At 42.0% G+C, this 14,970-nt stretch overlaps 1 protein-coding gene across 2 annotated transcripts; it reads right to left on the reverse strand.

Annotated features, from left to right (window-relative positions):
• Positions 1 to 4,316: 4,316 nt before the first annotated feature.
• LOC4327418 (uncharacterized) lies at positions 4,317 to 13,703 on the reverse strand. Of its 2 annotated transcripts, XM_015766449.3 has the most exons (18): positions 13,262 to 13,703; positions 12,619 to 12,688; positions 12,011 to 12,538; positions 11,756 to 11,929; positions 11,521 to 11,634; positions 10,086 to 10,144; positions 9,904 to 9,970; positions 9,738 to 9,789; positions 9,543 to 9,635; positions 8,897 to 8,980; positions 8,383 to 8,777; positions 7,647 to 7,708; positions 6,927 to 6,996; positions 6,565 to 6,645; positions 6,357 to 6,458; positions 5,888 to 6,027; positions 5,546 to 5,663; positions 4,317 to 4,893 (listed from the first exon to the last, which is right to left on the reverse strand). In XM_015766449.3, exons 1-18 carry the CDS (start codon positions 13,303 to 13,305, stop codon positions 4,672 to 4,674), a joined length of 2,475 nt encoding a protein of 824 aa, XP_015621935.1. In that variant the 5' UTR covers positions 13,306 to 13,703; the 3' UTR covers positions 4,317 to 4,671. The 2 variants fall into 2 exon arrangements, with proteins under 2 accessions (XP_015621935.1, XP_015621934.1); XM_015766448.3 differs by having other exon boundaries at positions 9,543 to 9,789.
• Between the last annotated feature and the right edge of the window lie 1,267 nt (positions 13,704 to 14,970).

A 14,970-nucleotide genomic window follows, 5' to 3' on the forward strand; every position in this document is an offset into this window, starting at 1 on the left:
GTCCCCTTTTCCATCGGCGCCGTCCCCTGGTGAGAGCGCGTCCCTTAGCTGGGAGATGTGCCCCCTCCCCCCCCCCCGCTCCCCCAGCTCCTTTTCGCCCAGGCGCCGGTGGAAGGAACCCGTTGCGTGGGTACGGGTGCTTGAGGCGACGCCCCAAGAGCGAGGATTTCCTCTTCCACCCCTCTCCCCTCTCCTCGAGCTCCTCGGCGACACCGATGGAGCTCCTCATCGCACTCAGTCACGGCCGCCGGCGATGGGAGAGAGAAGGAGAGAGGCGTGGCGCCGGCGGCAGTGGCGAGAAGGAGAGGGAGGCGCGGCTGGAGAAAGAGAGGGAGAGTCAAGAGGCGGCGACGACCTAGGACGGCGCCGGGATGTCAGATCCGCGGCGGGGGTGGCGGAGGCGACAGATCCGCGGCGGAGTAGGCTACTCTCGTCGCCCTCGCCGACGAAGCTTCGTCCGGCCGCCGCCTCGTCCGCCTCGAGCTCGCCGCGCGCTCGTCGTCTGCCGCCTCGAGTTTGCCGTCCGCCACCTCGATGTGGCGTGGCCGGTGCTGCTCCATCTGCCGGGGGGCTAGATCCGGCTTCGGCGGCACCGGATCTGCTGCCTCCGGGGTCACCGCCGCTACCTTCCACGAGAGAGAGAGAGAGAGGGAGAGAGCGGTGGGAGAGAGAGCGGCGACGGTGACTCGGTGCGCTCTCGCGTGCGTGCGATGGAGAAATAGAGAGAGGAGGGGGAAGAGAGGGGTAGAATAGGAAAGAGAGGAAGAAGAGAGAAATATGTTTTTTTGGGTTGGGACACTTATTGAGCTACCCTGTATTGTAAGGGCGAGTACTTTACTCTAAGAGTGTCTCAGATTATGGATGCCTAAAAAATGCAGAGGAGTATCCAGTGTCCGGTAGAGATACCACGGACGAGGGCAAACGGCCAAACTAGCGATGGCGTGGAGGGCGACGTTGGGACGACTTATGGGATCACCCGCTAGCGTAGCGACACCCGGTCGTATCACTTCACTCCGCGGTTCATTCATTGGTTCCAATTATAAAATGCCCTGCAGTACTGCGCTAACTGACATGTGGGTCTTCCCAATCCCGACTCGTCGCACGGTGCCGTGCACATCACCGCCTGATGGCAATCGGTTGTGAGGCTGTCACGTGCTACTTGCGTCCGCGTACCCCGTGGTCCCCGTGGATTCATGGACCGTGGTCATGGCAGCGGCGCGCACGCACGAACCAGCACACCAGCAAATCCGTGCAGCGAACCAGCGAATCGGAGAATGAAGGCAACCCGCCGGCGCGGTGCCTTCGTCAGGGAAGGCGCAGCGGCCAGCGGGGACCGGGTAACTCGAAGGATCTGGCGATCTATCATGGCAGTTAGCGCTCGGCAGATGGGCTGATAGCGGAAGCGGTGGCGGAGCGGAGGGGCTTTAGACCGATGGCTACGGAACATGGAGCCCCTGGAGGCTGGAGACGGAGACTTTGGGTACGTATACGAATGCAGCTGCATCTCGACGTACTAGTAACAGTGTAAGGAAGTACTAATAACACTCTCATTACCATCAAAATTATGCTGCACATCAGTACATTACCAAACCAGACATGAGACTGCCAGGAACACACCTCCGAGTCTCTCCCTAACTATTTCTTCACTCAAGAACAAAGCAATTGCCGAGGAAGCGAGATACTCTCGAAGTCTCAAGCCATACGCTACGGGGCGGAAAGGGGGGAAAACTACACACCAACAACTATGCACAATTCCTATGCCCACCACCGTAGTACACCAGAACTTCCATCAGTTTGCAGGCGCTGCTGCTCAAGTGTTGAGCTGTGGCTCCCAGTTCTTGCCTCCGGGGCACCACGACGCTCATCTCCTGAAGCTGTGATCCCTGTTCTTTCCGGGCACCACGAGGCTGCCCAGGGCCTTGGCGATCTGCAGCTTGAGCTGCCCCCTCTTCAGCGGAGGCCTCTTCTCCTTGTTGCAGCTGCAGCTGTTGCAGGGATAGCTGTACTCCATTGCTTGTAAGTTGTTTTAACTTGCTCTTCTCCTCTCCTCTGAGCTGCTGCTGTTGCTGCTGCTGGTGGTGGTGGTGGTTCCGTGGTTTGTGTGTTTGCTGGAGCCTGGAGAAGGAGAGTGCTGCTGGGCTGGCTTGGAGAGTTGGAGATGGAGTGTGCAAGTGCAAGGCACCACTGATTTATAGCGGAAGTTTTTAGCCATGTGGCGTTGGTTTGCGCGTTTTTCATTTATCCTTGATTACTCACATGTTCTGTCAGTTGGGGTCCCGCAATAATTTCACTTTTGTTTTTAGTCATGTGTTTGTTTGCGCTTCTGTTGAGAGTGTGAGCTGAGTCACAACTCACAACTTTGTCACAAGTCTCACTCCTCACCATTTTGCCGCTTTCTTTTGGGGGGGAAAGGGGTCATCTTTAAAGCCTCCATGATTAGGTTTGGTTAACCCCGTGGTGATTAGACCACTTAAGAAGTTTAAACCTCATGGCAAATTGACAATTAGTTTATTGATATGTAGGCAGAGATGCTAGATGCTTGGGTTTCGTTCGTTAGATGAGTTTGAAGAAAGATATTCGGTGCATGCGAAAGAAGAAAGTTTATTAGCACATGATTAATTAAATATTAACTATTATAAACTTAAAAAGATAATTTATTTGATTTTTTTAAAAACAACATTTATATAGAATTTTTTAAAATGCATCATTAACAATTTAAAAAACGTACTAATGAAAAATAAGAAAACTAAAGTCTGGAGTTGAAAAAACAAACAAGATCTAAGTGCTCACTAGATTTTGAATTAATTAATTACACTAAGTGCTCATTAGATTTTGAGTTAATTAATTGAATTGCGCTGTTAGGCACTACAGCTGAGGATCGAAGAATCTAAGAAAATTTGTTTAGCATCAGAGTACTAAGTGCTAAACATGATTACATGAACGGTAGGAGAAACGTAAAGTCACTCACTGACCCATCTGTCTGTGACAGAAGCTGTTAGAGAGAGGACTCCAAATTATTGCACTCCAGACCGTGTCACGTGATACTTATAGATTCGTAGGGCTACTTTACATTTTGTTGGCCCACATGCGGGAGCAGATGGGGGTGGGGGAAAGCATGGATCACATGGCAAAATTGGGCGTGTTTTAGGAGGAGCGGTTGGTGCATCGATAGATGGTGGTGATTGGTGGGGCTCCTTTTGCGGTGGCCTCTGCTGTGGGGAAGGGACACTGATGTGCTGATGGCTGCACTATGCCACTCAAACCACCACCGTGCACGTGCAGTGCGTGAGCCCCGCACCTAAAGCCGCGGCCGCGTTGCTATCATTCAATCGGATCAGTAAACAAAATCATCTTTCTATGGCAAACAATATTAGGTTAATTGGGTCCATGCCATTATAATTTTCACGGTTTTAAAATATATCATTACTATTCATCAATTTGTAAACATGTTATTATAATTTTTCTTATTTGATATATGCCACTATGTACCCCTTCAAGGCATTCTACAAATTTTTTGGGTAAAAATGTCGTCGTCTTCCTCCTCCATTCTCCTGCTTAAACTTCTTGAGGATGTTGTTAACGAGAGGAAAGGAGTGACCGGTGGGCTTCTCGTTATTTCATTCCGGTCCGCAGTACACAAGTGGCACCACGAGACTGTGTTCGGCATTGCCAGTTCCTATCCTCTCCCCCTCGTTTTCTGTGCACATGCTTTTCAAACTGCTAAACAGTGTGTTTTTTTTAAAAAAAAATTATACGAAAGTTGCTTAAAAAATCATATTAATTTATTTTTGAAAAAAAATAGCAAATACTTAATTAATCACGTGCTAATGGACAGCTCCGTTTTCTGTGTGCGCACCATGGGTTGGGAAGACTGTCTTCCGAACGCAGGAGTGAGGAGAGAATCTTGAAGCGATCCTGGCCATTAAAATGTTTTCCTTATTTTCAATGAACTGACCAATAGCAAGTCTCTATATTTTCCTGTTATCAAAAGATCATTTTGATCCTGGCTCCATAGTAATATCTGGACCATCTGCTGAAAATTGCCAAGGTCATTCCATGCTTCCAGCTTCCACAGCCATATACAGCACAGTAGCACTAAAACTTGCATCTGCATCACCACACATGACCATACTGGATAAAGTACTAACGTCCATGCTTGTGGACGACCTCGCCTTTCAAATACTCCGTATTAAATGGGAAAAATGTAAAGTCTTTTTTACATGTCACGTGTCAGTATGTAAAAAATACAGGAGTACGAAGTAGCAAATAAGAAAGGCAACCAGAAAATGCAACAGCAACAGTAATTCTCGGTGATGTTGATGCCAATAGTGACGTTCTCTTTCATAAATTGCTGGTAGATTCATTCATTTCATACATTTTTCATGTGCCTATCGATAACTTACAACTCATCCTGATTGAATGAATAAACACAATTTATTCTCTCCCATCAACCCGTGGCTAAAAAGATTAAATCTATAAACCTAGGAAAAAATGGTTGCAAAACAAAGACAAAATTAAGAAGGAAAAGGGAGTAGGAGAAAATAAATAAAAAGAATAAATACAACACATACTTTTATATTGGCCGTAGATTGTGGCTTGAACTACCCTTTAATACCACGGCAGTAGTTAACCATATTGGTAAAAATTCGCCGATGGGTGGGCTTGTGATTATCAATCCAACTTTATTTCTTCCAACTGTTCTTCCAACTTTATTGTGGTCTCCGGCGTGTCTAATCTGTGCTCACTATCTCTTCTGGGTGTATCCACTCTTTGTTCACCCTCCTGTGGAGAGTCTCCTTGCTTTTCATCATCCTTCTTGGGTGTGTCAACCATTTGCTCAGTATTGCTATTAAGATTGCCGTTTGTTGACTCGTCGGAGATATTCTGTTTGCCCTGTAAAGAATCAACGGCGCCAGATTGATATCACAACGTGTCAAAAAAAAGATTGATATCACGAAATAATAAAGGGCATAGCAATTCATATCTCATTGTTTAAAGCCATATACTTCTAAGACGAGAGAAATGCGTCGATCAATATTATGCCTGAGAGGGTTTGTAAACAAGTAATGTTATTTCCAGATATAAGTCACAAACCAGGTTACATTCAACATGTTTGTTAAGAAACAATAGCAAGTGAAGTCAGTTCCCAAAAAAAAAGGGGAAAACTCTAGCCTACCTTGGTACTATAGTTTAAATCAGCAACTAAATTTAACTATGATATCTGGATAATGGTCAAGTTGATGCAAATCAATAGATAAGAAGTTTAAGTGATATGGTAAACTAAATTTAACTATGATGTGGATTATTGTTCGGAATATAACGACCATTAGTAACAATTAGCATAGAAGGACATTTCATGGATCACACTGCTTGATCACAATCATAAAGGTAAAAGACATCAAAATATTTCACCATCTTTGCAGTCTGCTATATAAATAATTGCAATGGTCCTCATGCTGGACTATGAGTTTTTTTAGACTAGAAAGAGATTTATTGTCACTACACAGGAAAGGAATCCAGTAATCCACTTTCCAATAAAAATTACCTTGTTCTTGTCACGCCAGCCAAGGGAAAACGGAGCAAGCAAACTTATTCTTCTAGGTTGAAACTCCTGTGATGAATCTTGGTTCACTTGGCCAGGTGATGCATCCCTTGTTGGTGTCCTAAAAATAAAAAGGTTACACACAGGGACAATTGGTATAAAGCAAATGACTGGAATTTTTCACAGAACATTTTGCCAGTATTGAATATTATTGCATTTATGTAATAGCATACCAACACTTCCATACCATAAAAAGAAAGGATATATTATTGCATTCAATAAATTAATTTATCAGTTTCCAACTTTCCATGCCAGTGTGTGTAGAATGCTATAATACCATAATACCTTGGAGAAGGTGAAGGGGATGGCAATTGTGCCTTTTGCTGGCTTGATTGATACTGCAGTGTTGCTTCCAGCATAGTTTCTGCCATGACTGCTCTGTTCTCCATTTGTGCTAGTGAAGCCATAGCTTCCTCATACTTTTCCTGCATACAAAGTCAAATGTTATAACAAGAGAATCATTATATTGAACAGGCATGTATTTGCTAGATTATATGTCAAAAAAAATGACAGCAAAATGGAGTCCATTCCATGAATAAAAGCATTACAGAGTTCAAATAATGTATAGACTAATGAAGCATATAGTTACACAAACATATCTAGTTGGCTAATCCATTGCAGAGGAAATTATTAGAAACAGTGCTGTCCTCCAGGTGCAATCAAGAAAAGAATGACCATTTCATGTTTCAACATGACATAAGCATTAGAACAGAAAAAAATACAGTACATAGATAATCGATGAAATTAAACTAACCTGGAGCACATGTGCAGCATATTTCTGAGCAGCAGCATCTTGCTCAGCGAATATGCGCGCATCCTCAGTGACTTTCTGTTCTTGCTCTACACGCATCAGGACCTACATGCATTACCTAGTTAGTTTATAACTAGATAAACCAGTAGTAAAAGGCATGATGTAGTAGTGACAAGGTTTATTCAGAGCAACATATTGGTAGCTACTACACCTGAAGCATTGCTTGCTCCTGTTCCTGCTTGTCTAATAGAGCTTGCCTTAGATCAGATAACTCCTGTTCCAATTGCTCGACCTAGAAAAATGGAAATGCAAGTATGAGAACAACCATGCCCCAAGCCTCCAGGAAAACAAGAAATGTCCAGTCAGTGAGGTGGACCAATGATATATATGAGTTTCCTAGTTGATAAATTGGTTATCAAAAGGAAAGGAGATATTATTTCACAATTTTTGGGTTAAAACACAAGATCGCAGCAATATGAATTCAACAGTAGAGGCAACAAAATAGAGCTAAATAATAACAGGTGATGGAATAAAAAATGCAACTGCCATAGAAAACAGTAGTTCAATGCTAACCTTTGCGCTTAATTCCCGCCTATTATCCTGCTTAACCATCTCCATCAGCGCTGTCTCTAATTCATCAGCCCTGGATTTGGATGAGAAGATGCAAGAACAATTTAGCAAACCCTCAATGGTAGCATTTGTTTGTGAATTTCCAGCAGCTAATACTAAGTATTTGCTTGGCAACATAAAAATGGGAACATGAGAATACCACCTAAGTACACCTGAAAATACAATTGGTCAACCAGTCACATCGTTCATTGGCTGAGGAGTTCAGCACAACTTTTATAAACCAAAGGTCACAGGTTCATGGCCCGGTCAAAATTAGGGTTTTCAGCGGATAATTTGTGTAATTTCGACCACCTTGAGTACACTCATAGTTGATATATAGGATCAACTATTTCCTTCTCAAGAAACCATAAAAGATTGAGTGAGTTTTTGGGCCACCTATAGGACAAATCATAACTGTTTTCACTTTTTCTTTTAGATATAATGAACTACTTACACATGAACCAGAATCTGCTAGGAATTGCCATGAAATAGACCATGGTCAACCAGCTATAGATTAATATATGTTATATACTGCCGGTTGTAAACAGGACAAGAAGTCACCGGGTTGACATAAAGTCCCATTATTAATACTTGCATCGTAGACATCTTTGTTTATGCCATGTAGATCTGAAACTATTCAAGCAACTGAAGGATGAAATCTTTGGATATTTGAAACAAAGATACCTCAGAACAGCTGATCTTCTCTCCTCCAGCAGTTGACATAACTCAACCTTCAGCCAGACCACCTGAAATAACAGAACCACCACCAAGTATAAAGTATCAACTATCAATCGTACTTAACAAAAAACAGCAAAAGGAAGCCAAAACCGATATACTAAAACAAATAGTATTGTGCCATGAACAACAAAAGGAAACCAAAACCAATATTCTAAAACAACAAAAGGAAACCATCAATAGTACATCATTCTATTTTCTTTAAATGATAACCAAAACAAATCATAACATCTATTCTCTATAGCTCTATTGTGCCATGAGCTCTCAATCCTCATATTGTGAATATGGAGAAATAAACCATAAAGAATCCCTACAGAAGCTATTTTCTGGTGAATATGCAAAATATTAGACCAAAGCAGTTTGCTTTCAGAAGTAGTCAAGCTGTCTACTTCAGAAAAAACTGATTTGCCCTATCAAGAGCATAAGGATAATAATGCATCTTGTTTATCTCACCAGTCGTCCTCTACCCCAAATAAAATTTGCCAAAAATATGAAAAGAATGGATGCAAACAGTTTCCTGAAATCCTAAGCATGCGTGACACTGTATGCACTTATAACATGGAGAACAGTATTGATTAAATATTTATACACGACTTTTTGACTTATTTAGTTTGTCTGCTGAATTTTTTTGAAACCATAATTGATAATTTTAGGGGTGAAAGAAGTGTTATTTTGAGAAGGATACCTGGTCTTTTGGATCAGGCAAAGAATCAATCTCAGTGTTGACAGTCAGGCCACTATACATGTCATCTGTACTTCCAGAACTAGTTTCTGTCAAGTCACTTAATTGTTCTGTTGATAAAGACACCAATGGTTCAGGGTCACGCTTGAAATTATAGAGCTTTGACGCAAGGCCATTGGTGTCCCTCCAAACACGAAGACCTTTTGCTCTCTGTTCCATTGAAGATATAACAGATGGCCGGTGTTTATTTCGCAGTTCTTGCAGCCTTGCTTCGTCTACAGCTTGATAACCCATGCATGCAGTTAAAACAAGTTGGCTGCTGTCAAAAGTAGAACCAGCCAAAGACTGTAAAAGGGTCACAGCATCCCCAGCATCCTTTGTTGTCACAAGCGCAGGACCTGTAACCAACACCAGTGGTAAGTATTCATGCAGTGACCAATATATATCCTGAGATTATACAAACTTTTTTTTGTTACAATTGTTTGAGCGACAAAAATGCAAAAGATCGACCCAGTACCATACAACTCCATTAGGGCAAGAGCTGTTCGAAAGAGCATCACGCGATTTCCATCAAACAGAAGCACATCCCAAACTCGAAGGACTGAAATGTTCAAATAGCAATTAAGTATTAAGCATATTTCGAGATAATATAATAGCTAGATATATTATTAGATCAAGTACAAAAAAAAAGAGATTGTAACATATAGTCTTGCAGTTGACAAAAATCTTTCTCAGAATGATAACATTTAAAATAGAGTAAATTTCAGAAAACCCCATATTTTATGGTCGAAGTTGCACAAAACCCTAGATATAATGACTTGTAGTAGATAACCTCAGGTACTACGGTCCTATGGTTTCACAAAACCCTAAACCCTATTTATATTCCAAACAATATAACATATTGTCATCTTGGACACATATTTACTCAAACTTTCGTTTCAGAAAGTATCTACAGAATTCTGAATTATTTATTTATTGGTTAAGGTGATTGGTTTAACTCTTCATTACTTTGAATAATATTGTTTCAGATATGCTAAAATTAATTGAGATATGAATGAATGTAGGGATGTATACCACAAGCCAAAATACCCATGGTTTTCTACGACTTCGACCATAAAACCTTTCCGAAATTACTCTTTCAAATAAAGAAAAATAAGACTTACCACTTTCCCATGGTAGCATGTTCATGAATATAGATAGAAACCATGGTCCAGTAACCCATGCAACTTGAACGCCGAGGTAATCCAGGTGATTTACTGCAAAAAACCATGCATAAAAGTAGTCAAAATTGTCGGTTAACATATATGCCAAGTCATGATATACAGATATTTTAATACAAACAAGAATAATGCGCAAACCTAGTTTTGGAAATTTCTCCCGGACTAACTCCTCTAAAACAAGCTGATCAACCTAAAGAAAAAACGAAGTGTAGCTTATTTAATGATGAATAGTGAAGTTTGGAGCTATAAGCACATAATGGCACATGCAAACACTAACAGAACAAAAGATAATACTTAAGAATACCTGACATTCTATCATTTCTTCAGAAAAGTAGCCATCAAAATAATCATCCATAATGCCTGTCAATGCCCTGCGAACAGATAATAGATTTAACAAACTTTTTAGTTCAGCTCTAATACAATGCAACAAGAGATGTAACTTGAGAGAACACAGAAATTCCATGGGTGTTCTTCTGCAAAACCTACCAAAATGCATTCTCCTCTGGCATTAGGAGAAGTAACAGACCAGCAAAGAAATTCATTGCCTGCATATCCAGATGATTGATCTTAGCTGAGACCAGCATTAGTGGCATAAAGTCAAAATTTTTGGGGACCATATAATTGTGCAAATAGAATAGTGGTTATTGAATAACAAGAGAAGATCTCTCTGTGAGTAAATTTTACCATTAAAAAGTTTTTTTAAAAAAATACATACATAGAAACAATATTTGACCTCTAGATTCCTTTTTATATGACACTTGGTGATTTTCAGAAATTTACAAGATATTTTGATAATATTTCAAAAAGATTTCAACTAACATCGGGGAATAAAAGTAAAACAGCACTGAGCAGTGTGTGCAAGTTTGGGAACTGCTAATGTCAAATCGTAAAGGAAGAAGGTACAAGTCAAATAACATAATGGACCTTCAAGCGGGGAATAAAAAGGAATTCAGTAAATGAATAATGAATTCTTGATCAGCAGAAGCTACACTTTGAAAAGAGTTGGCATGACTATGCATAATGCTCCATGAGCATTGGTTCGCACCTACCATCAATAAAAACAACTGGAGTGCAGGTATATCAATAAGCAAAACAACTGTAGATGTGCATTTTAGTTTTATCTGAAGTTTCTATCTACTAATAGTACACTCATGTAGCTTGCAAATTATACAAAGGGTTTATCAGTATCATCCAGTACTTCACCTTGAAAAAGACGTTCAGAAGAATCATATACAAAGAAGAGTACTTCCTCTGTTTCACAATATAAGTCATTTTAGCATTTCCCACATTCATATTGATGTTAATGAATCTAGATAAATATATATGTCTAGATTCATTAATATTAATATGAATGTGGGAAATGCTAAAATGACTTGCATTGTGAAACGGAGGGAGTAAGAAATACTATGCTCAGAACTTCAGTTTTATGGTGAAATAAGAAATATGTGTTTTGGTGTTGCCCTGTTGGTGCATGTTTTCAGTCTTATCAATATTCAAATAGCCAGCATTCACCAAGGCGCTAGTTGTGTGGCAGATTGTTACCTAGCTGCACCTAATCGCTGATTAGGCCGGCTAAAAGGTGCCCATCGGTTGGCTTGTTGGAGGAATAAGCCAAACAGCATATTTGCAAACGAAAAATAATTTGTGAACAAAACTTTTATATATGTGTTCTTAGTGATCTAAAAGCAAAGGCTGAAAAATAAACTTCGATGAAAAAACTTCAAATTCAAGGTTGAAAATTCAAATTTTGGCTGATAAGCATAAGCATAAGCGAAAAGATGAGGCTACATCTTGGGCAACAGTGCAAACAGAATTACATGTGCAACAGATTGGTCTTGCAATATGCAAGGTTTCCCAAAGAAGCTACATCAATCCAGTGACAAGAAAAGTGACATGAGTCAGAAGTAAGGGAAAGCCATACCTGACAGTAACCAACTGATGGGTTATGTCTCGCATAAGCTGTGAGCAAGCGTCTTAAAGCATTTCTGCCATCCTCATCTAGTGCGGGATGACCTGGGAACGTTCTAGGCAAATCCTAAAAAGAACCCAAAGCAACAGATTAACCTCTTAGCGCAGGACTCCCAAATATATTAGTAAAATCACCATAGCATGGAGAGAGTTAAATTCCAATAATAACAATTAAATTATCCATCTACCTTCTCTATTTGCCCTTTCCACTTTTCAGAAGAAAATGGCGATCCTTTTGGTTTCCCTTCCATAGTTGGAGAATCAGAACCTTTGCTGTTCTCTCTTTCATCATCAGCTGCAAGGAGAGACTCATAGTAGCCTTTCACCCGACGAGCTCCGATACCAACAAAAGCTTGCCATAGCTGTCACCAAAACGAAGAGGGGCCATTGATTTAATGCAATAAAAAAATCTAAACAAGATTAATATGAAGAGCACGATGTACCTCTCCTCTCAGAGCCATTGGCAACCCATCACGGACTAGGCATTCCAATTCTTCCTTCCAAGGATAATGCCCTTCTTGATTCGCATCAACATTCATGCCTGAATCAGCATCAGCACTATCAGCTACAGGCCCTTCTTGGTTGGGATCAACTTTCTCTACATCATAGAACTCATCATCGGAGTCCTCTGAGGGTTTGATTTCTTCATTATTTGCAGATTGGAGTTCATTCGCTGCATTCTCCTTATCTGCAGAAGATTGCTTCTTCTTGACACGCAAGCTCATCATCTCCCCAATGTGGCCTAAGGAGGGCCTTATTTCCGACCATATCTGAATCTTATGTGGTCTCTGCTGTTTCACTTTCTGTTCGTCTGACAATTTGGACCTGCCATCCTCAGCTTTCTTGCCAGCTTCTTCATCCTCAGCGGATGGTGAAACCTTGGCATCCTGATCCTCTCCGGATGATTCATCGTACTCAGCTTGGCTATCCAGAAAATTCTTCCATCTCTCAGATCTCTCCTCTTCCTCCTCCTGGAGATTATGCAATGCAACTCAGCGAGATGGAACAAGAAGGTACCAAATGGAGGCATCACCAGGTGCAGCTTTTCTACCTTGTAGATGTTTGCATACTCTCTGTACCGTTGCAAGTGTTGTGGCCGCACAGCGAATCCATATGCATCCCTGCACCATCCACAATAGCATCAGAAACAGAAAGGAGAATGCCGCTAATACTGAACCGTTGGTACTCGAGTTATGTACCACAAGACCGGAACCAATCCAAATTCATACTCTAGTGAGTTTATTAAAAAGAACCAAAAATTCCAACTAAAATTTGGTCCTATCATGTTTACAATGTCTGCCTCGTAAAAAATCGAGTTAATTTGCTTCGATTGTAGCGGACATCCACACAAACTCCGATCCTTCCATGGATCAGAGAAGCTAACACGATTCAAACACTCCTTTCTGAGGGAGCAAAAAAAAAAAAACTAATCACATCGTACACACGGAGATCTAGGACTGCATTGCCCAAATTTGGCCCCAACATCTCGCATCAGATCGAGATCCCCGCGCAAAATATCACCACGAGAAGAAAAAAAAAGCAAGTAAACTACACGCAAGCGGAAGTTTCGTGCAGCAGAAACTTCAAAAAACCTCCGGCGAAAAACTTCCGAAGAAACACATCAGAAACAGCAAACACCGGCACGAACGCCGAGATGCGCGCGCGCGCCCGCGGCGGCGGGAGACGAAACGAACCGCTTGTGCTCCGAGGCGATGAACGGGAGGCTCTTCGCCTTCATCTCCACCCGCGCCGCCGCCGCCACTGACTCCGCGCCACCACCACCACCACCAACTCCTCCTCCTCCTCTTCCTTCCCTTCGCTCGCCGGTGGCGAGGCGTGCAGTGCAGCGGCGCCGCCGACGCAACGCGACGCGACGCGGACGGCGAAGCGTGAGCGAGTGAAGTGGAGTGTGAATGAATTTAGCTTATCGGCGGTTTGGAGGGGGGGGGTCACGGCTCGGGGAGGCAGCAGCGCCGATGATTCGATTCGATCCGATCGCCGTTTACTACTACTCCGACTCCTCCATCCTACGAGTCGTAGGATTTCGAGATTTGATCTGTGTGCGTGGAAGCGTGAAGCTGCGAGGTGACAGATTGGGGAGTTGGGAAATTGGAGGACAAGTCTTCACAACTCGTTGAATTTTTCTTTCGACCGGTTGGTTATTTTTTTGTCATGGAGATTGGAGAGATGGCCAGATGGGGACTCGGGAATGACCACCCCTCGTGGGTTTCTCCTCGTCGACATGGACTTGGCGCTGGGCGGGGTTCGGCCACACCGAGATCTCGATTATCCGTGCCAAGTGGAGCTGTGTTCGTTTGTGTGCTGTGGACTGTGGAGTGTAGAGGGGCCTGTGGTGGGTTTTTGTAGAGATCATTTTTAAGTTGGGTATTGATTTTTCTTATATGGATTTGTTGTTGGCGCATCGACATCTGGGGAACACATAAAATCCATCATTAAGCTTGTCTTATTTCTATCTTTGGCATACTCACTAATAAAGTATAGCTAGTCTTTATTGTGGCATAGTATTAGGAGACAACCTTTAATAGATTCTCCATTTGACATGTGATATTGTAATGATTTTGTATCACCTAACTTTTATTGTTTGATGAAAAATCTTGGATGACAAAAATGTTGCTGTGTTAGGATATATTTGTTGATAAATGACTAATTTGGAATATAAATAGTCAAATAGAAAAATATCAAATGACAAATTGACATAAATGCTACGGATGTGCACCAACAAAAGCAAATAATACTTCCTCCATCTCATATAGTGCGTTATTGTTTTATGGAAAGTTTGACATTTGTAAAACCTAGGATTTATTTAAATGGGGCTGTCTATTGCAAAATTTGACAGAGAACTTTAGATTTTCCTCGAGTTGCATCAAGATTCATACATAAAAAGTAACATTATCCTTTCTCATTTTCTTCTTCTCTCCTACATCGCTCGACAATACAAGAGGAGTAAGCTCTCCAACGTTGCTTGCATCGGCCCATCGTCCCCGCCTTCAATGCTCGCCCACCATCCTCCTCTATTCCCACTGTTTCGGTAACACTGTCTTGTTGTTCGCCCATGTACATCGCTCACCGCTACTTCGCTAGCCCTTCACTATCCATGGCTATCATTCTAAGCCCTAGAAAAAAAAACCCCTTCCCCACTCTCACTGTCTCACACCCTAAACCCTAACTAGTCGAGGGTCCGCCGCCTCGCTGAAGTTACACTACTCATTGGAGCTGGATGAAGAGATCAATGTGAATCATGGCACGGATCTGATGGTTTAAAAATCGATAGAACTCTCCACTAAATTTCTGTCACATGGATGTTAGCAATTCCGTTTTAAAATTTTACTCTTAAAATTTGATCTCCGCCGATGCAAGCCAGCTGAGCGCTCACCAAATGGTG

This window comes from Oryza sativa, chromosome 1 (genome assembly GCF_034140825.1).
Source record: "Oryza sativa Japonica Group chromosome 1, ASM3414082v1".
NCBI classification, from domain to species: domain Eukaryota; kingdom Viridiplantae; phylum Streptophyta; class Magnoliopsida; order Poales; family Poaceae; genus Oryza; species Oryza sativa.